Raw genomic sequence first — 19,976 nt, forward strand, 5'->3', positions numbered from 1 at the left:
GCCTCTGGGCCCTCAGCACGCCCCGGGCCTACCCGGCCCCTCAGGGTCTGCCTGGCTCCTCAGGGCCCCTCCGGCGCTTCCAACCGCCTCCTGGAGGTGGCAGCACTGCGCCTTTCCCGGGGCGCTGCCCCTTTAAGCGCCCCTGGCTCCTCCCCTCCGCGCATGCGCCTTGGCCAGCCCCCCGCAGCCTGGCGGTGGCGGCCCGCCCCTCGCGCATGCGCAGTACCGCGCCTTTGGCCGCCGTGCCGGCCTGCGGGGGAGAATTGGGTTCCTCGGTGGCTGCTGTTACCGGAAGTGACGTCGAGCAGCTTCCGGTTTGGAGGCCACCACCCCCCCCCCCTCCTTTCTCCTCTTTCTCCCCAACAACCGGGGTCGCGGCGGGCCCCGGGGCTCGGGGCCTCGGTGAGTGCGGCCGGCCCGAGGGGGGCTGCGGGGCAGGGAATTGGAGTGAGGGGGCTGGAGGTTGTGGGGGACAGCGGGGATGAGGGGGGCTGTGGGGCAGGGGGAATTGGGGGGCTGTGAGGGGGCGTGGGGGGCGCAGAGGGGGCTGTGGGGCAGGGGATCGTGGGGTGGGAGGTGTTGGGGGACTGTGTGGCGGGCAGGAGGGTGCTGTGGGGCAGGAGGAATCGGGCAGGGAGGTGTGGGGGGACGCTGAGGCGAGGAGGGGCTGTGGGGCGGGGGAATTGGGGTGGGGGCTTTGGAGGGATGCTTGGGGTGAGAAGGGAGTGTGAGGAGCTCCCCGCGCGGGAGGTGTGGGGGTTTTGAGGTGCAGGTGGGGGGGCTGTGGGGCAGGGACTTTAACAGGCCGAGGGGTTGATGGAAACTTGCAAATATAAGCAAACTATAGGGTGTAAGAGAGAGCGTAAGGGCATCGGGAGTGGGGGACTGGAGGCTGAGGGGTTAATGGGGGCTTGGGGTTGCAGGGCAGCTGTGGCGGCACTGGGATGGGGTGCTGTGGGGGAGGAATGGGGTTTGGGGTGCAGTGGGGGCTGTTGGGCAGAGGCCTGGGTGTGAGGGGGAGGAGGGGTGAAGGAGGCGCGGCTGGGACGTGTTGGGGCGTGGGGCTGACAGGGGCTGTTTGGGTGACAGGGGCGCGTTTGGGAGGTCTCTGGGGCGGGAGTGCAGCTGGGAGGTGCTGGGGGCCGTGGGCTGCCTTTGCGTTCGTAGGGCTGGAGGAAAGCGTGTGGGGTCGTGGCTGGGGGTGGCCTGGGGGCAGCTGGGAGAGAAATGTGGGCAGGGGGAGCTGGGTGGGGCTGGAGCGGGGTGATGGGAGAGGGGGGGGGCGTGGGGCTGGGTTGATGGAGGAGCAGGAGGTGAGGGGGGCTGGAGACGATGGCGTGCTTAGATACAGATGGGGAGACTGAAGGGAGAGGTGAGAGCGGGGAGTGCTGCGAGAAGGAGGAAGGTGTCTGAGTGCTGCTGACAGGGGGGCAGACTTGAAAATAATGGAGACTGGTTGGGTTATCACCAGGCCCAGCTCAGAAGGAGACGCGGGGGCTGCAGGCCTGGACAGAGGAAACTGCTGGGGCCATCCTTGGGGCTGGATGCTAGAATGTTCCTTAAACACCACAGGCAGGGGAGGGTAGGGGCTCTTGTGGGCTGCTGCGTGATGGTGAAGCTGTGGGATGGACTGGGAGAGGCATCTGCATGGTTCTTCTCCCAGGCGAGGCAGAGGGTTGGGAACTGCTCCGCAGGTTTTGCGGAGGAGAGGGCTCTGAGGTGGCGAAGCAGAAGGCTCCAGTGTTCAGCAGGTTTGGAGAGTCTGTGCAGAGATCGGAGGAGATGTCAGGAATCCCTGGTTGTCCTGGGAGCCTCTGGCTCCCCTGTTTGCTTGCACTTTGGTTATTTTTGGCTCCCTGTGATGTTCTGTTAACAACATATATAACATTTTCTTCCTGTCTAGTTTTCAGAAAATGGAGCTTATGCTCTTGTGAGCGCTGTGCCTCAGAGGATGTGCTGCAGCAGTAGGGTTTCATCGGCCTTTTCTCACCTCTTTGTGGTGTCAGGTACAGCAGAAATGGATTCCCAGGAGATCAAAGAGCTGCAGCAAGAAGTGATGGAAGCGCTGGGAATCTCCATGGAGGAGCTCCAGGATATCATCGACAAAGAGCTGGAGAAGTTTGAGTGCGTGAAGCAGAGGAAGCAACAACTGGAGGAGCTGGAGAAGTGTGTGAAACAGAAGGAAGAAGAGGTCGCTCGCGTTGACCGGCTCTTTGATGACGCTTCGAGGTGGGTGCGCTTGGAATCGCAGCCACGTGTCAGAGTTGGGGCTGAGAGCAGAGGAGGGGGCGATCGGGTGGCCAGTCCGATGTCTTGAGTGCTGCCCGTTTCCCTTTGCTATACATTGACACTGTGATTCTGCATCGGTTTGTTTGCATGTGGTTGTTGAGGGATAATTAAAATTATTCCCCTGTGGCTTTAAATCCTTCGTGTGAATACTCCTCCCTCACCTCATCATAGTCGTATTTAATTAGCAGCTCCCCAGCGGTCGGTTCCTATTTCTTTCTGCAGCATTGTGGGACGTACAGCTGGGCTCACCTTGTCTCTTACTGTCTCTGCCGTTCTCTTTTTCCCCAGAGCCATTGATAAATGCGAGATATTGGTGAAGGATCTGTACTCCAAGCTGGGCCTCCAGTACCGTGAGAGCAGTTCTGAGGACGAGGACTTGGCTGCCAAGCCCATGGAAGTGATTGAGATCCCAGATGAGGATGATGATGATGTCATGAGTATCGATTCGGGCTGGAAGCACAGTTCAGTATCTCATTGCGCCACGTGGTACCGAGAGGAGGGATGGAGATCTGAGTGTGTCCTGGAGGAGGGTGGGAATGAGACTAAGGATATCATAAAGTTGGCCATAAGCCACACTGGTCTGTAAGCAGGAGAGGATCAGGTAGGAAATGCCATTAGCTCATGAGGAACATCACGGCTTGCATGGTCTGCTGGGGCCCGTAACTATCCCATGGTTCCTGGAGTCCCAAACTGGGACTTTTCCTTTTCCCACCTGCCTGATTGTTGTCCCCATCAAATGCTGCCCCTGCATGGAAGCTGCCTGTGCGGCATCTTGTGCGTCTAGAAAGGGTGGCTTAGTAAAAGCCTTGCTTGAGTGGATTCCTTGACAGGGACAGAGGAGGCTTTTGAATGGATGCTCTTCTCTGTTCCCTCTTCTTTTGGTGGCTTAACTAGGAGCCAGGTGGCTTAACTAGGTGGATTCTTTCCTCCCCAAGATGCTTTAAACCCCTTCTTTTCTTTTTAAATGCAGGCAATAGTAGTCCCAGAATCGCAAAGGATCAGACTCTGGTGAGTTGGAAAAGACCTGACTCTAGTGTACTTCTGCGGTGGGGTTTTGCTGGAACACCTAGGACAGCATTGTATTTGGTGCAAAAAAGAAAAGGTTTTTCATATTTTCTTTCTCTTTCCTTCCCTTCAGCTGCGGGAAGCCATGGCTGCAATGAGAAAGTCCGCCCAGGATGTTCAGAAATTTATGGATGCCGTGAACAGGAAAACAAATGCCCAGGATGCACAAAAAGGTCAGCGCGCGAGAGCTTCCTGGGGCTGACAGACGTGGGCTGGCACCCATGCGTGCCCTAAACCTGCTCCTGTCTGCATCTCACACCTGTTGGTTTTCTTTCTGGAAAAGAAAATAACTATTCTTTTTCCCTGCTGGAAAGACCCATGAGGATATATTGCTTCCAAATTCCTATTTTTCTTTAAGCCCTTTCCAAAAGCAAATACCAGTGTTGCAGTTTCCATAACATGAAAGCTTTTTAGTGATGTTTAAACCTCATTTGCTGATTACTCCATGAGGCACTTAGGCTGACTGAGGTAAAGGAAAGCAAAACGCCTCCTGTTTCAGGTCCGACAGATGTTTTACCAATTGCATACATAAGAGAGGGAGTCTGTGGGCAATTCCTGACTAACCTCCTGGTGTTGTTCCCTGGGTAGATGCACAGACCCCTCAGGAAACTCCTGGCACTCTCCAGCCTGCTGGCCCTGCAGCGGCTGGGAGTGATCTCAGCAATGACGGTGATCTGCACGTTGGCATGAGGATCCTGGGCAAGAAGAGAACCAAAACATGGCACAAAGGGACTCTGATTGCAATCCAGACGGTCGGTACGTCCCGTGCTTGCTGCTGTGACTGGGTGCTCGTGGCTTTCACTGAGCTTTGGGTGGGTAATGTTGACCAGGCTGGGAGCAGGTCCCCTCCTGTGTCAGAGCACCTAGTGCCACCTGGAACGAGTTGTGAAAGCAACACATCTCCACTATAATATTTTATGTTCCAAATTAATTTCTGAAAGGCTTTCAAATAAGTTCTGAACTTGGATCAGAATGGTATATGGTGTTGGACTTGTCTGAAATCACTTGGCTTTTATTTATCTTGCCGTATTGAAATGTCTTTCAGGTGCTGGAAAGAAGTACAAAGTGAAATTTGATAATAAAGGGAAGAGTTTGCTTTCTGGCAATCACATCGCTTATGACTATCACCCTTCACCTGAGAAACACTATGTTGGCAGCAGGGTTGTGGCAAAATACAAAGATGGGAATCAGGTTTGGCTGTATGCTGGCATTGTGGCTGAAACCCCAAACGTGAAGAATAAAGACAGGTATTAATTCTCCTCCACAGTCATGTACCGCTCGCTCTCTCTTTTTTTTTTGTTTTTGTTTTTTGTTGTTGTTGTTGTTTTTTAGGAAATAAAAGAAAAAAGGTATATGTGGTATATTTGCTATTGTGGGAGCTAAATTCTTTTCTGCCCTTTCTGGGGACGTAGCTCTGAATGTTGTTTCTTCTGTCTGTCTTATCTCTGAAAGCTCTGGGTGGAGCTTCCATTCTATTACTCATGGCTCCGAGTCAGAAATTATATCTGGTAATTCATTCAAATTATCACACAAATGTAAGTCTGTACTGCTCAAGGCATAAACCATGGCGTTGGGAAATATGAGCCCTAGAAGCATTTAGTGCAAGCAGTGTTGCCAAAGCACTTAAGGAGAAGAAACAGCAGGTCTAAAGCAGCCTTTTCAGTCGCGTGTAAATAAGGGACAGGGCTTCTTTGATGTTGTGGTTTAGGCTTGTGGTCTTTCTGAGAAGATTCATAAAGGATATAATCGCCCTGTTTGTTTCAAATGTGGATCTGCCGTAAATGCCTAATTGCGTCAAGTTCTATCTGATACGTGTTTAATAACTGAAAATGAACTGCATTTATTAGTCATGTTGCAAATTTACTCCTCCTGTAATGCTGATCTCTCGTAATGCAACCTTTATATGGCTCCATATCCTGAAGTTGTTATTCAGAGGCAGGCGGCGCTCAGCGGGTGCCGTATCCAGCCTTGTGGGTATCCCCCTCTGAGCCCCCGGGCCCCCGCGGGCCCTGGGGACTCTCTTGTGCTCGTCTCCTGTCTGCAGGTGGAGCCCTGGAGGTGTCCCCAGCTCTCTCCCTGTGGTGCTGTTCGAGTCATGGTGTGCAGCCTCTGCTGCTGCTCTGTCCCAAAGGCTCCAAAAATATCTTTTCTTGCAGAGATTAGGAGCAACTAAACTGGCTTTTCTATTCCTTTACCTCCTGTGGCCGAGGCACAGAGGGAATCTGGACCTGAGGGAAGAGGGTCTGGCTGTGCTATGCTGCTGGGAAGCCTTTGGGCAGCCTCTCTTTTGGCTTTGGGAGCGCAGGGATAGCTCGGGGCTGGGGGAGAGCTGTTCTGAAGCAGCCAAGGGAAGTGGCAGTACTGTAAAGCTCATCATCTCCTGGCAGAAACGATCACTTCATTCTGTCCTCATCCACCATATCTGATTTGGGACTGGCGGGAGAAACAGGAGGGGTGCTCCGCTTTCATTAGCTGATGTGGAGCTGCATTTCATTCAGCTGCATTTCTAATTCTTCCAACGCTTGTTCTCTCTGCTGTTCTCCAGGTTCCTGATCTTCTTTGATGATGGCTACGCTTCATATGTCAAGGAGTGGGAGCTGTACCCAATCTGCAGGCCACGTGAGTGATCTCTGCCCCTCCTGTGTCCTAACACTGAAATTGTAGGGAGAGCCTTTGGGTATATGGAGGAGCCTGGGCTCGAAAGACAGGGGACAGACTGCCTGTCCCCTCCGGTGCTGTGCGCGTAGATGTTTGCATATGAAGCTGGAGGAAATAGTGGTTTATTACCAGCAGAGTGAGTGTGCACTCTGGGTGCGTTAATGTGGCTGGATGTCCTACCACCAAACATCCGGCCACTCGGGATTGCTCCTTGATTGTTCTTATGTGAAAATCCATCTCGGATCTCTTTAAGAAAGAATTAAAGATTCTCTTGTAAGAATCTTTCCTCCTCTTCCCTTTCTCCCGTCCATCCCTTTCTGAACAGTGAAAAAGACCTGGGAAGACATAGAGGATGTGTCCTGTCGTGATTTCATTGAGGAGTACATCACGGCCTACCCCAACCGTCCCATGGTGCTGCTGAAGAATGGCCAACTGATCAAAACAGAGTGGGAAGGGACCTGGTGGAAATCCAGAGTGGAAGAAGTGGATGGCAGTCTGGTCAAAATCCTTTTTCTGGTAGGGCAATTTCCCTTCTGCCATTAGAGGGGGAAGATGGGCTTAAATTTGAGTCGGGGGCGGCTGACTGTTGGGCTGATCAAGTCCAGTTTCCTTGCTAATGTCAGACAGGGTCCTGGAGCAAGCAGGTATTTTGCTTAGTAGGTAGACCGCCAATTTGTACTGTGCATTGATGTGAAGGTGAGACTCTTTCATTTGCATGACAAAAGCTTCAGAGCCTTTTAAAGCATTTTGCCTGTGAAACTTTAAAGTGGTAGATGAACAAGAAACAAAATTCGTCATCTGCAGGTATTCTGTCTTGGTCCCTTTCTTGATGTAAACACCTAGCCATGTCTTCTGTCCAAATACAAGTGCTGGTTTGAGAAGCAGGAGAGAAACTGAGCAGAAGCTGCGATATTCTGCTTGCTCAAATTCTACAAATTGCAGAAAGCGAGCAGATGTGGTGTCTGTGCCCACTTGGCTCCCTTCCTGTCTAGATAACTGCATAGCCACCGGGGCTGGGGAAGAGACTGTGCACCTGCAAATTTAACCTCCCTGTCCTAGAGCAGATTCAGTTTGTGCTGAGGAGTTAGCTTGTCTCCTGAGGGAGCCTGGTTTCTCCAACAGTGCCTCGTTAGTCACTTGTTGGGCTAAGAATAGAACGGAATTTGAAGTTTGGGGTCTTGGTATTGGGCCTCTTTCTAGATTTGGTTTGTATTCAGTGTTCCCCCAGATATGATGAATTACTGCCTTTGTCCTCTCTTGGCTGCATGGTCTTTCACGAGTCTTCAGGTCAATGCTTTGCCTCCTTTCCATTTGATTCTGCTCACCGTAAAAGCACACTGCTGTCTCCCAGGCCTGTATTGTACCTCTGGAAGCTCTCGCCGTAGGTGCTGTGAGTGTTGCCTTCTCCTTGCTGCAGGATGACAAACGCTGTGAGTGGATTTACCGGGGTTCCACACGCCTCGAGCCCATGTTCAGCATGAAAACTTCCACAGCCTCCACCCAAGAAAAGAAGCAAAGTGGACAAGCAAGGACTCGTCCCAATGTTGGTATGTGGCATCTTTTTCTTTAACTTGTATCCTGGAATCTGAATGAACACGTTGTGGGTTGGCACGGGCGGGTGGATTGTTTTGGTTTTGGTGGGGTTTTGTTAGCAGAACTCCTGGCGATTTAAGATTTACAGTGGGCTTTTTCTCCTGGCACAAAGATGCCGCAAAACCAGACTGCAGATGTGTGAAGTGGCCAGAATCTGTTTGGGGTGACTGGCTGTGACTCAGAGCTCAGCCAATGACCTGGTGTTAATTGCAAATGTCTCTGTTTTGGTTGCCTTCGGGAACTAAATCAATATTTTGTGGCTAGTGCAACAAACTTTGGTTGATGGTAGCGACTTTTCTTGTTGATACTTTGCTTTTTTCCCTTCCCCACTAGGTGCTGTCAGGAGCAAAGGGCCCGTAGTACAATATACACAAGATTTGACGGGAGCTGGTACCCAGTACAAACCTTTAGAGCAAATGCAGGCAGCCTCGCTGGCTGCACGGTCCGTTTCTCCACAGCCTGCTGAGATGGAGTAAGTACTTGAGTCAGTTCTCTGCTTCCACCACTACCTCCTTTGCCTTTCATCTCCTGTGCTCAGCTCTTTCAGGCACCACCCTTTCTGTGTAGAGGAATCCTCGGGTGCAGGTTTCCTCCATGACTAGGCTTGTTTCCTGGTTACACAAATTGTTTTTAGTCATGCTTCTGGGGGAAACTATAGATAAAGGCTGCTGGATTGAGTAATTGAGGGTGGGAGAGCTGACAGCCCCCCTGAGCCAAATACCATGTTCTTACTCAGAGCTAAAGCTTCGCACTTGATGTATTTCCAAGCTAGAACATTTGCTCCTTCTTTTCTGAAAATCTGAATTGCTCCCTCGTGTCACGATCCAGGCACTGGCCCCCGGCTGCCTTGTATTCCTCCACTTGGACTGACCTGCTCGCAGACCTCAATGACTTACGAGGCACTGAGAACTCGGGATCAGTGGTTGGTCTCGGTGGTCACGGACCAAACCTGATAAAGCTCAGCCACGGCCAAGTCGCACACGTGCCTCCTGCTGCCAGGGGCCCAAGCGGGACATTCTCGGAGGTGCAGGCTAGTGCCGAAGGAGGCCTGGATGAAGGAGGAGCTCGGCCTTGTGATGAAGGGAGCGTGTTGGAGAACACCAGGGTATCTGAGTCTGTGCCCTGGGACTTCAGTCACTTTCTAGGGGAGAGAGATGCTGTCCCGGTTCATTTTTGTCACCGCTGTGGATTTCCTATCCGAATTTATGGACGCCTGGCCCCCTGCCAGCATGTCTTCTGCTGTGACTGTGCCTTGCTGCATGGGCAAAAGGGAGAAAGGAGATGTCCCAGCTGTAAGGAACCTGTGCAGCAAGTGAATCTTTATTTACCGGATGCTCTCTCGGTGTAGCAGCGTCTAAGAAACCCTGCCTGCCCCCAGCCTCCAGTCTCAGGAGGGGCTTCACCAGTGCGATATGACCCATTCTGCCCCTGGATATGCGGGCTAACTTGGAAATGCTCCTCCTCTGCCATTCTGACCAAGACTTGAGAATCAAAGCCATAATAGCCTTGTTCCTCATCTCTTACCTAACCAAGAAGAGAGGCCGATGCTGAAGGAGGTCTGCTCCAGCATGAGAAATGCAACGCTGGCTCCTCCACCATCAGTCTAGGGCCCCACCTGCAAGCAGAGGAAGAGCGGGGTGGTTGCCCTAACTCTAGGGCACCCTGAGCTGTCGAGGGTGTAGGAAAGATATGCAATAACACGGCATGAAGACGATAAAGTTGAACTGCGGCGATCAGCCAGCCTGCAGTCTTGTTGGCTGCTGAATCTCTCCTTTTCCATTTAACAGTCCTTGCAGTGGTTACAAGAAACAGTTTTTTGGGTTTTTGGTTTTTGGTTTTTTTTCCTCTCCCCACGAGGCTTTGACTTTAGGATCTTGTTTTCAGGTCTAATACAAGCAAACACCTCAGCTGTTGCCCTGCCCTGCTGCTAAATAGCGAACTGCTTAAAGACAACTGTTTTTTAACAGTGACTGAAGGCAGCGTACTATATCCATGTCCCCGCTGTCCCAAGGGATACTGTTGGGTTAAAAACACATTGGTTTTAGATTATTAAAACTGGGAGAACGTTTTTTTCACTCTGGTGTTTTGTTTACTCTGGGGAAGGCCTGGTTCTCTTCCCTCTCTAGTCTCACTTTCAAGTTCTTCTACGGTGCCAGGGAGCTGCTGTCAGCCATTTCTGACTGTTTAAAGCCTGTTGACAGAAGCTTTTTTCTCTTGCTCTTCAATTTTGAAATGTGTGTTAACACCTTGCTTGTAAGGCAGAAGTTTGCAGAAACAGTCGCCCCCTCCTGCTCTCGCTGTCTCCTCCCTTTCTGCCCTGATAACATAACTATGTTCTTCCACTTGTGGGAAAAGCAGTGGCTGGTTTGGGGTGTTTTTCTGTTTAATTGGTATAAATGGACTGAAAATCTCCGCTGTTGTTGTCTCAGAGTGTGAGGGCTAGTGTCTTCCAGGTGCCTCCCACCTCCCCGATGTTGTTCACTGGGCTGCAGAGGTGTTTGGGAGCCCCTCGTAGCCCTTTCGTCAGTGATGTTATTACATTCCCTTGTACAATCTTATGTTGTTACTTGGTACGGACAAAAGACTCCTCTGTACTTCTTGTTCCTCCCACTGCTCAGTACTGTAGCACTGACTGAGCCTCTGTAAACTCTTGTTTCTGCTGTTGCAGGGGTTTCTTCATGTACTGCTTTGTCCGGCTTCCTGAAATGAAGGCCTTGGACATCCTTGTTACGCTCCCTCTCACCTCCGTGCCTCACTTCCAAATAAATAGCAGTATGTCAGAAGTGATTTTTAAATGTAGCTGAGCTCTGGCATTTGGTTGGGGTTGTCGCAGGATCGCTGTAGCACAAGTAGTCAGAAATAAGCTGATTTTCACACTCCTTAGGAAAAAAACTGCTCAGTTTCTCTTGGATGGGCCACTGTGGCTGAATTCCATGGGGGAGTGTTATTTTGACTGCCCCTGTCTGTCTAAATCCGACCAGTTGTGTGAGTGTGTGCGTCTTGCAAATCGCCTCCCTTCTTCCCTCGTGCAGATGCTCCGACAGTCAGCTGGCCCAGTCGAGAAAGCAAGTGGCCAAGAAAAGCACTTCCTTCCGTCCTGGCTCTGTGGGCTCTGGGCAGTCGTCACCTTCTTCACCTGTCCTAGGTGATACACCTCCGGCGGGAAGGACCGGTGCGTCCCAGCAGCATCGGTAAGCAAAGCTTGTTTGCACTTAATACAAATCCCTGCGTCCTTGTGAGAGTTTGGGATGCTTGTTTGGTTTAGCGCAGGTTTATTTTGTTGCGGAATGACACCTTTATTTGCCAGCTTGTCCGGTCCTGAGCATTTGTCTTCCTCTTACCTTGTTCTCCCTCCCAGACAACTGTTCGTTATGTTCTGTTGTTGGCTTGAGCTTGGAGGGTCTCTTATCAGTTCTGACCAGCACTTACCCAGTGGAACCCTGGCCAAAGCCTCTGACCCTGCTTGTTTTTCGAGGACTCTTGTTTCTACAAGCTTTCTGGGGCCAGGGGGGAGCTGCTATTAATGTAAATCTGCAGGTGGCATTTCCACAGTGGTGACTTTGTGGCAATCAGTCCACAGCGCAGAAGCTGTTGATCCCAGTTCTGAGACCACAACCAGCTTGTGCTTGTTTCTGCTTCCCTAGTTCTGATTTGGGGGGGGGTTTGTGTTCCCTGCTGCTGGTAACACTCCCTTTGGGCCCTGCCCAGCCTTGCCCCCAGGGGATGCTGGGGCTTGTGTCTAATTGGACTAAGCAGCAAAGGCGAGGGGGTGTCCCAGTGTGTAACTAGGAGCTGCTTTGATAGGAATTAAGTGCTTAAAATCCCTTCTGCAATGAGGAGAAAGCACCGCTCTTCCTTAAGCCGTGGTTGCTCAATGTATCCCTTTTCCTGCTCTCCAGTGGCCAGGCAGGCAGTGGCACAGCACAGGCCTTCCATGGCATGATGGACCGCGTGCCCAACGAGCCCTCGTACCGAGCCCCGCTGGAGAAACTCTTCTACCTGCCGCACGTCTGCAGCTACACCTGCCTGTCCCGCGTCCGTCCCATCCGCAGCGATCAGTACCGCAGCAAGAACCCCCTGCTCATCCCGCTGCTCTACGACTTCCGACGGATGACAGCCCGCCGACGGGTTAACCGCAAGATGGGCTTCCACGTCCTCTACAAGACGCCATGTGGGCTGTGCCTGCGAACCATGCAGGAGATCGAACGCTACCTTTTTGAGACAGACTGTGACTTCCTTTTCCTGGAGATGTTCTGCCTGGACCCGTATGTGCTGGTAGATCGCAAGTTCCAGCCCTACAAACCCTACTACTACATCGCAGACATTACCAAGGGCAGGGAGGACGTGCCGTTGTCCTGTGTCAACGAGATCGATAACACCCCACCTCCACAGGTGGCCTACAGCAAAGAACGCATCCCCGGCAAAGGGGTTTACATCAATACTAGCTGGGAGTTCCTCGTGGGCTGCGACTGCAAAGACGGCTGCAGAGACAAGTAGGTGACTCCGTGTGTGCTGCTGGGCCTGGAGGGTGGGGGACGGCACCTGGACTGTGCTGCCTGCCCTGATAACAACCCAAGGTGGACCTGCTGTGGACTTTGAGCCCACGCAGCTCTGGTGGGTCACAGGTTTGACTCCAGGTCAAGCCCTGTGTGCCCGTCTCTCTGCCTATACGCGTGCAGAAAGATGTGATTTATTTTCCTTCCTGCAAAACCGGTGTGTAAAACTAACCTCTGGGGCACGGGTGGGTTTTTCTGTGTGTCTCTCTAGATCGAAATGTGCCTGTCACCAGCTGACAGTCCAAGCGACTGGCTGCACCCCAGGTGGGCAGATCAACCCCAATTCAGGATACCAGCACAAAAGGCTGGAAGAATGCCTCCCGACAGGGTGAGTAGAGCTGCGTCTTCTCCTTCCCTCACAAACACCAGCCCCAGAAACTTGGCCTCCGATGCTATCAGAGAGGCAGTATTTCCCAGAGCTAAGTGCACATCCTGAAAGCCCGCCTCTATTCTTGATTCACCTGCTAATGTGTGGTCCGGGATCTCTGTGCGTTACCACAGTACCTGGCAACTACACTCTCCCTGCTCTGCTGAGCTTTAAGTCGCTGCTGCAAGTCCCTTTGCATCATTGTACACTGTACAATGTACACCACCAAGTCTTGGGATATGGCTTTCGCGGGGAAGATGTCACTGTTCTCCTTTCTTTCAGAGTTTACGAGTGTAACAAGAGGTGCAAGTGCAACATTAACATGTGCACCAATCGCTTGGTCCAACACGGGCTCCAAGTCCGACTGCAGTTATTCAAGACGCAGAACAAAGGCTGGGGCATTCGCTGCCTTGATGATATTGCTAAAGGCTCTTTTGTCTGCATCTACGCAGGTAGGATCTCACCCTGCTGAACGAGCAGGTAGAAGCCTTAGTTTTGAAACAGGTGATGTGAATGAAAAGCCTTTGTTGAGCCAGTGCTCTTCCCAGTGGTCTCATGCATTCAGATATGAGTCTGCTTTGTTTTGGTTAAGGAGGGAGGAATGAGCATTTGAAAAGGTCTGGTTGTGTCAAGCTTGTGTCAGGCCTGAGATCTAGGCTTTGTTTATCGCAAAGTGCAAAACCCAGCAGAACGGGTGTGAAGGGGACAGGAAAGTGAACACTTAGATGATGAACTTGCGGCACTTTGATTTCCTGATTGATGCCCCTCCCTTGCCCAACTCGGAAACAAGATGCTGCAGAAACCAGTGTGGCTGCAGTGCCAGTGTCAAGAGAAGTGCTCGGATCCCCAGAGCTGTTTCTGCACGCTGAGGGTGAATCAGCATATACCTGCTTCCTGTTTACATCAAACCAGTCACTGGGACATTGACACAAACCGATAAAATGCAGAAGTTGCGCAGCGTGGTTGCGTTAACTCTGAAATTAAACTAACCACGGGCATTGCCTGAGCTCTGGTGCTCTGGTTTCTTGCCCTTCATGTTGCCACCCTCACCGCCAGCCCTTCAAAGTAAAAAGCAGTCACCCTGTTTGAGTTGCTGTTTAGAGAGCTCCTTGCTGGAAGCCTGGATGTTAGCAAGGGCCCACTTTAGATCAGCCATGTGCTTCACATTTTCCTTACCTCGAGAATCAGGGTAATATGTTGTCCTTTCCCAGCCCGGCTTTGGAATAAGGTGGTGTCAGTCCTGTTCGCTCCTCAATGAGCCTTTGGGGAGGATAAAATTTATGGTTAGGAATAGCATCCCTGGAAAACTCATGCTTAGTTTTCTATTCCCCACCCCCAGGGAAAATCCTCACGGATGACTTTGCCGACAAAGAGGGGTTAGAGATGGGTGACGAATATTTTGCAAACCTGGATCATATTGAGAGCGTGGAGAACTTCAAGGAGGGCTATGAGAGCGACGCAAAATGCTCTTCTGACAGCAGCGGGGTGGACCTCAAGGACGAAGAGGAGGAAAACACAGGCACTGAGGAGCAGGAAGAGTCCAACGAGGACAGCTCTGACGACAACTTCTGCAAGGACGAGGACTTCAGCACCAGCTCGGTATGGCGCAGCTATGCCACGCGACGGCAGACCCGGGGCCAGAAGGAGAACGGGTTGTCGGAGACAGCCTCCAAGGATTCAGGGCTCACCCGGCAAATCAGCCACGATGAGATGGCGGTGGCTGCCTCCTGTAAGCTGCCGGTGTCAGAGGAGACCTCCAAGAACAAAGTGGCCTCGTGGCTGAGCTCCAACAGCATGTCTGACGGCTTCCAGGACAACGACAGCACCTCCTCCTTCAAGATGAGCGAAGGTGGCGAAGCCAAGGCCAGCAAAATGGAGCTCCCTGGTGAGAGAGAGAAAGCCTCCGCTCCTGCCCTGGGCGATGTGGACGGAGAGTCAAAGGCATCGAAGAAAGATGTAAGGGAGGGGCTGTGGGACTGGGAGAGGAGTATTGCCCCCTGCCTTGGGAGCGTGGGTGAGGAAACTGAGACGCAGAGATGTGCCTCAGCTGTGCTCTGGCTCAAATGGCTTCTCCACCCACACAGGTGGACTGTGGTGCTGCTTGGTGTCTGTCCCCTCGCCCTGCTTACTTGGCCCACTGTGCTGGGGTAGGGAAGTGCCTTTCTCCTTCCTGGGGGAAATTCTGGCACAAGAGGCTACAAAGAAGTCGCTCAGCATGAGATGAGCTGATCATCCCTCCTGCCCTGCGTGCTACACGCTTGTGCAGCTCTGAGAGAGGGAGCCACTGCCTGCCCGGGTTCCTGAGGTGGGGTGGAGAGTGTTCAGACAGGGCTGGGGCCAACAGGGAGGTGGTGGTGGTATCTGTCCACCCCCTCCTCTGGAGAGGGGACTCGGAGACCCACTGTGTGGGCTGTGGAGGGTGGGAGATCTGGGGTCGTAACTCGGCCCTTCTGGAGCACCCCCTGGACTGGGTGTCACACTGTGTGGTGGGGACAGCCGGCTTCTCACACCTGGGCTGGTGTTCAGGGAGCATTTCCACAGCAGGGCTGAAGAGTGCTCCAAAAAGGAGAGATTTTAATCTTCTGTACTTCTCCCCTCTGCAGGAACCTGAAGATCCAACCAAAATTCCTGGGTAAGGTTCCTTAATTTGTATTTTCCTGCTTTTTATTTCCAAATACGGTTCTGAATTAATTGCTGTGACTCTAGGGCTGCCCCTTAACTCTATTAATGCCACTGCCAGAGTGAACTGAGAGGTTGGGAGGGTTTGGGCTGTGCCCCAATGTGCAGTGGCAAATTAAACGCTTGGAGATGGCAGTCTTGTCCAGCGCTCGGCTTTCCTCAGCTGCTGTGTCTCTGCCTGGCCTGCGGACAGGCTCCCCGGAGATGCAAGTGTGACCCACTCTTGTCCTCACCCCACAGGCTAAGCGACTTGGGAAGGATGTATGGCTACAACCCGAGCCCTCCCAAACTGGAGGGGATCCGGAGGCCGACGAGCAAGACCGCCCTGCTGCAGAGCAGACGGCATTCTCTCACCCGGCAGCCCACCACAGATGTAAGCTGTGATCCTTCGGGCTTCAGACATAGGCTGTAAGCGGGGAGGCTCTGCCTCAACTCCAGACTGGTTTATGAAGGCCTTGAACCTTACTTTGGGTTGTTTCTATGCCACTTTCATCCCCTGTGCTGGTTGAGCACCAGCACAGGGCTTGTGGTTCGTAGTTGTGATTTCCTGGAGTGGGGTTGATTTTCTGCAGGCAGTGGGGATATTTCATGGTTCTGAAAGCCCCAGAACAAAGGACAGCATGGTGTTTGGGCCATGTGTTATACCGGGGTGTAGCACCTTGGTTCGCATACCCAGCACACCAGGGACCCAGTGCTCGGGTCAAGGAAGCCATCCCGGGAGACGGTCTTTGGTCTTTAGGGTCTTCTCCCTTCCTTGCAAAACCCAGAGCACCTAATGGTGCAGGCTCACGAGTCTCTGGCAGTCTGGGTGCTGCAGGACGAACCAGCCCCCCGAAACCCCGCTGCTGTTTCAAACGTTGGCCTGTGAGCGGGTTTCTGTCCCGTTCCAGCCCTGATCGCAGTGTCTGCCTGTGTGATCCACTCACAAAGGGTTTATTAGAGCACAGAGGGCCTCTGCTAAAAGAGAGCAAAATACTACTGGGAAAAAAAGGGAGCCCCGGCTGCCGCTTGGAAACGAGGGAGCGATGCTCTCCCCTGACCCCGGCTGCACTCGGGAGCTGTTAATGCCTTTCTGCAGGACGTGCTGACCCTGTCGAGCAGCACGGACAGCGAGGGGGAGAACGGGCAGGCGGTGGCGGGGCAGGCCCAGGGCACCACCAACGACAGCGACGACATCCAGACCATTTCCTCAGGCTCTGAGGAGGAGGAAGGGGACGACAAGAAAAACCCCTCGTCTGGGTCAGGTGAGGACAGCTGCTGGGGGAGGAACAAGGGCTGAGTGCGGGAAGTACAGAGGTACAGCAAGAAATTTTGGCCAGAAACCACCAGGAAGGGCTGATAAGGATGTAGCAGCTGTGAGCGTAGCGCGTCCTGCTCCAAGCACCTCTGAGCTATGTCTAACGACCGAGGTCTGAAGCTTCCCCATGTGTCGTTTGAGACGTAACTGCAAAACCCAGCCCTCAAGTACTAGATATTTGTGGATATCTAAGAAAAAGCAACAGTGAGACTTACTGTGGTGGGTCTGCTGGGTCGAGTGGAGAGCTGGGAGCTTCCCAGGAGCCATCCAGGGTGGTATTTTAGATCTGAGCTGCATCCCAAAGGGGTTTATTACCCCTGCATGAAAGAGGAGAGCGTCTTGGGCCAGCAGCACTGCTGTGGGGTTCCTCTTCTGGAAGATGGAGAACGTGGCAGCGTTCGTTCTTCTCTTGTGGCAGGCCCTGTTAAGAGGCAGGTGGCGGTGAAATCCACCCGAGGCTTTGCCCTGAAATCCACTCACGGGATCGCCATCAAGTCGACCAACATGGCAGCGGCCGACAAGGGCGAGAGCGCGCCCGTCCGCAGAACCACTCGCCAGTTCTACGATGGAGAGGAGTCCTGTTACATCATCGATGCCAAGCTGGAAGGGAACCTGGGCCGGTACCTCAATGTGAGTCACTGCCCTTGGCAGGGGACGAAAGGGGAACGTCCCTTGGCAGCTGAGGAGGGAAAGGGACATATTTGGGATGACCCGTCCTTTTAGTGATAAAGACTAGATAAATACAGTAAAAAAAGTGGGAAAAGAGTGGGACTAGGAGGATGATCCACCCTCCCGAGTGAAACAGGGCAGCTGCTCCGGCCCCGTGACGCGTGGTAAGCAGGATGGCCAAGTCAGTCCTTCCAGCGACCGTTACCTTTGCGAGGGCGGATCTAATGACTCATCCCTGGTTGTGCAGGCAGGGGAGGGAGTGTGTCCTGTTTCAGCAGGCTTACGCTGGATGCAGCGGACAAATCGGGAATGCTGCTTGTTTATAAAGGCTTGTGTTTACTGCTGGCTGGTTCGCATCCCTCCTGACGCAGGAACTTGCTCACTGCGTTTGTCTCCTCTCTGTACAGCATAGCTGCAGTCCTAACCTCTTCGTGCAGAACGTCTTTGTGGACACGCACGACCTCCGCTTCCCCTGGGTCGCCTTCTTCGCGAGCAAGTGAGTCGTGGCGCGCTTGGGGAAGGGCTGCCAGTTCACGGGGCTTGGTTGGACCCAGCTCCGTGGCTGGGGCTGCGCGCCCAGTGCGGGCTGGGTGTTTCCTCCTCCTGGTAACTGCTGTCCCCAGTTTCACACCAGCCTGAGCGGGGAGAAGCTTGGAGATGAGTTGGGAGAGGACCCGTCTTCTGTGCTGGAGATTCTGGTGCGATTTGCATCAGCTCTAGACCTTTCCAAAGGGGAGAGCACGGAGCAGCCGGCTGCCCAGCTTGTTTGAGTCACAAACCTTGCAGGCAGCGGAGGTGAATCCTGCCGCGTGCCTCTTGGGCACCGCGAGTGCGGCGTCTCCTCTGAAGACCCACGGGAGTGATTCATTGGGGAACTTTGTCCCTTTGCTCGCTGCGGAGCTCAAAGGCAGCTGCGCTGGCTGCTTCACCCTTGCCCCAGGGGAAGCTGGCCTGCGCCGCCCTGCCCAGAGAGGTCATATGTAAGCATTGCTCTCTGCTAGCAGGAGGCCCGGCTTATCCTCCTTTTTGGAATGGCCTCTTCTCCCAGCCTGTGCTTTTCTTTTTACTTCCCAGGAGGATACGAGCCGGCACAGAGCTGACATGGGATTACAACTACGAAGTGGGCAGCGTGGAAGGCAAAGAGCTGCTGTGCTGCTGCGGGGCTATCGAGTGCCGAGGGCGGCTGCTGTGAGCCCACCCGTGCTCCCACCGGATCCCTCTTAACCGCAGGCCTGGTGCTGACTTTCCCTTTGTGAGGGTAAAGTTTCTTCGCAAGCGGTGGTTGTTTAATAGTAACCGTTACGAAGCCGAGCGCAGCGGCTTCGAGTTCTCCCGTTCACTTGAAAATTACAGCGGCAGATGGACACGGAACAGAAACGTAACCTGGCACACGCGCGATGGCTGCGGTGGGGGGGTGATGCCCAAACCTGATGGTGTGAGCTTTGCTTCTACCGCGTCCCAGGGGCTACAGTCACCCCGTGGGAGGACGATCTCCTCCGTTAGAAGCAGCTGTTTCTGCTCTCTTCCAGCTCTCCACCAAATTTAAGACAGAAATCCTTGGGCAGCCACAGCTCACGCTGGTGTTGCTGCCAGTTTTCCAGCAGGAAACACTTCACCGAGACTCCGGGGAAGTGCTTCACGGCTGGGACTGAGCCGTTGATGTCCCTGCAGCTTCGGGGACTGGGAGGGAGCGAGGATGGGGGACATAAGCCCAGGAAGAGTGGACCAATCTGGATTTATAGTGGTGACGTGAATTTAAGTGGGAAAAAAACATCTGTCTTCAACTGTGATATGTTGTAAAGAATCTTTTCATTGTTAAAAAGCAATAAAGTATGTTTTTCTATTAAAAAAAAATTGCCTTGAACTTTAGACACAGCAAAAACCCCTGAAAGAGCAGGATTTAACCACTTCCTCCATCCTTGTTTCCACAGGGCTTGCAGGAAAACTGCCAGAGGCAGATGGGCCCAGACAGGTTAGGATGGGCACGGGCCCAGGGAGAGCAACCAGCTCCCACAGGCATTTTCACCTTTCCTTCCTTCTAGCAAAACAAGCGCTCAAATCCTCCACTCGTTAAAACTAAAGAGAAGCTGGTTGAACTTCTCTCGCTAGGGAACAGATTTGATGCCGATCGCCTTCTCCCACCGTCCTAGGATACGACCGTAGGCTCGTAATAGGGAGTTTTGGCCTAAAATACTGTGCTGAAGTTGCAGCTGAGACAGCCTTGAACTTGACTCAGTCAAACCAAACTCGATTTGGGCACCGGCAGCAGGGGGTAGGGACGGGCAGAGCTGGTGCAGGCAGCCAGGGAGGGTGGAGCAGCCGCCTGCCAGCCTGGTCTGGCTGCTGGACACGGCCCGAACCCAGCGGTGGCTCCACAAGTAAAACTCGCTTTTATTTTGTTCCCCTGGCAGCAAAGGACAATTTCAAGTGTTGGGGTTTGGCTTTTTTTTTTGGGCAGGGCTTGTACCTGCACACCCAAAGGGGTCAATAAACCGCCGTGAACACGGGCTAGAAGAGGCAGAGGTTTACAAATTGGAATCCACTCTCGCATCACCCACCGGCTGAAGCGCAAAACCCCGGTCTGGGGGAGAGCTGGAGCAGCAAAAAAAAGGCAGGTTCCAGCTGCCACCCCCATCCCTCGGGCACCCAGACCAACACCACCCCCCAGCTCACGCAACTCCACGCACACAAGGGAGGCAGGTTTTTTTTCCCCCTCATGCTAAGTAACCTTTTTAAAAAAAAAAAAAAAACACCAAAAAACCACCACAAACACCTTTCTGGGGCCTCTGCGAGCTCCAGTTCC

The 19,976-nt window shown here is 53.0% G+C and overlaps 2 protein-coding genes across 6 annotated transcripts in view; one reads left to right on the top strand and one right to left on the bottom strand.

Annotated features, from left to right (window-relative positions):
• The window catches only part of ARNT (aryl hydrocarbon receptor nuclear translocator), a 32,949-nt gene extending 32,785 nt beyond the window's left edge, over window positions 1-164 (bottom strand). Inside the window, exon 1 of the mRNA XM_072846964.1 lies at window positions 33-164. The gene's annotated coding sequence lies outside the window, so the exon portion shown is untranslated. The remainder of the gene's footprint in view (window positions 1-32) is intronic.
• A 51-nt stretch (window positions 165-215) lies between these two features.
• SETDB1 (SET domain bifurcated histone lysine methyltransferase 1) lies at window positions 216-18,991 on the top strand. Of its 5 annotated transcripts, none has more exons than XM_072846957.1 (22): window positions 216-402; window positions 2,007-2,229; window positions 2,578-2,750; window positions 3,260-3,297; window positions 3,428-3,527; window positions 3,943-4,110; window positions 4,400-4,601; window positions 5,900-5,973; window positions 6,338-6,528; window positions 7,430-7,559; window positions 7,939-8,077; window positions 10,638-10,796; window positions 11,505-12,098; window positions 12,373-12,489; window positions 12,811-12,980; window positions 13,868-14,484; window positions 15,132-15,160; window positions 15,448-15,580; window positions 16,286-16,451; window positions 16,923-17,134; window positions 17,581-17,669; window positions 18,248-18,991. In XM_072846957.1, exons 1-22 carry the CDS (start codon window positions 216-218, stop codon window positions 18,363-18,365), a joined length of 4,029 nt encoding a protein of 1,342 aa, XP_072703058.1. In that variant the 3' UTR covers window positions 18,366-18,991. The 5 variants fall into 5 exon arrangements, 4 of the variants coding, with proteins under 4 accessions (XP_072703058.1, XP_072703061.1, XP_072703062.1 ...); XM_072846958.1 differs by having other exon boundaries at window positions 356-402; window positions 1,904-2,229; XR_012039770.1 differs by lacking the exons at window positions 10,638-10,796; window positions 11,505-12,098; window positions 12,373-12,489; ... (6 more) ...; window positions 17,581-17,669; window positions 18,248-18,991 and adding exons at window positions 8,434-10,175; window positions 10,274-10,631.
• The last annotated feature ends 985 nt before the right edge of the window (window positions 18,992-19,976 follow it).

This window comes from Ciconia boyciana, chromosome 26, assembly GCF_034638445.1.
Source record: "Ciconia boyciana chromosome 26, ASM3463844v1, whole genome shotgun sequence".
Lineage (NCBI taxonomy): Eukaryota > Metazoa > Chordata > Aves > Ciconiiformes > Ciconiidae > Ciconia > Ciconia boyciana.

Bases quoted from the DNA above. Each gene is read 5' to 3' on its own strand.
- SETDB1 (XM_072846957.1), top strand. From the start codon at position 216: ATGCGCAGTACCGCGCCTTTGGCCGCCGTGCCGGCCTGCGGGGGAGAA. The intron at 10,797-11,504 runs GTAAGCAAAGCT...CCTGCTCTCCAG, and splicing joins GGTGCGTCCCAGCAGCATCG to TGGCCAGGCAGGCAGTGGCA. The intron at 12,981-13,867 runs GTAGGATCTCAC...CCCCACCCCCAG, and splicing joins TTTTGTCTGCATCTACGCAG to GGAAAATCCTCACGGATGAC.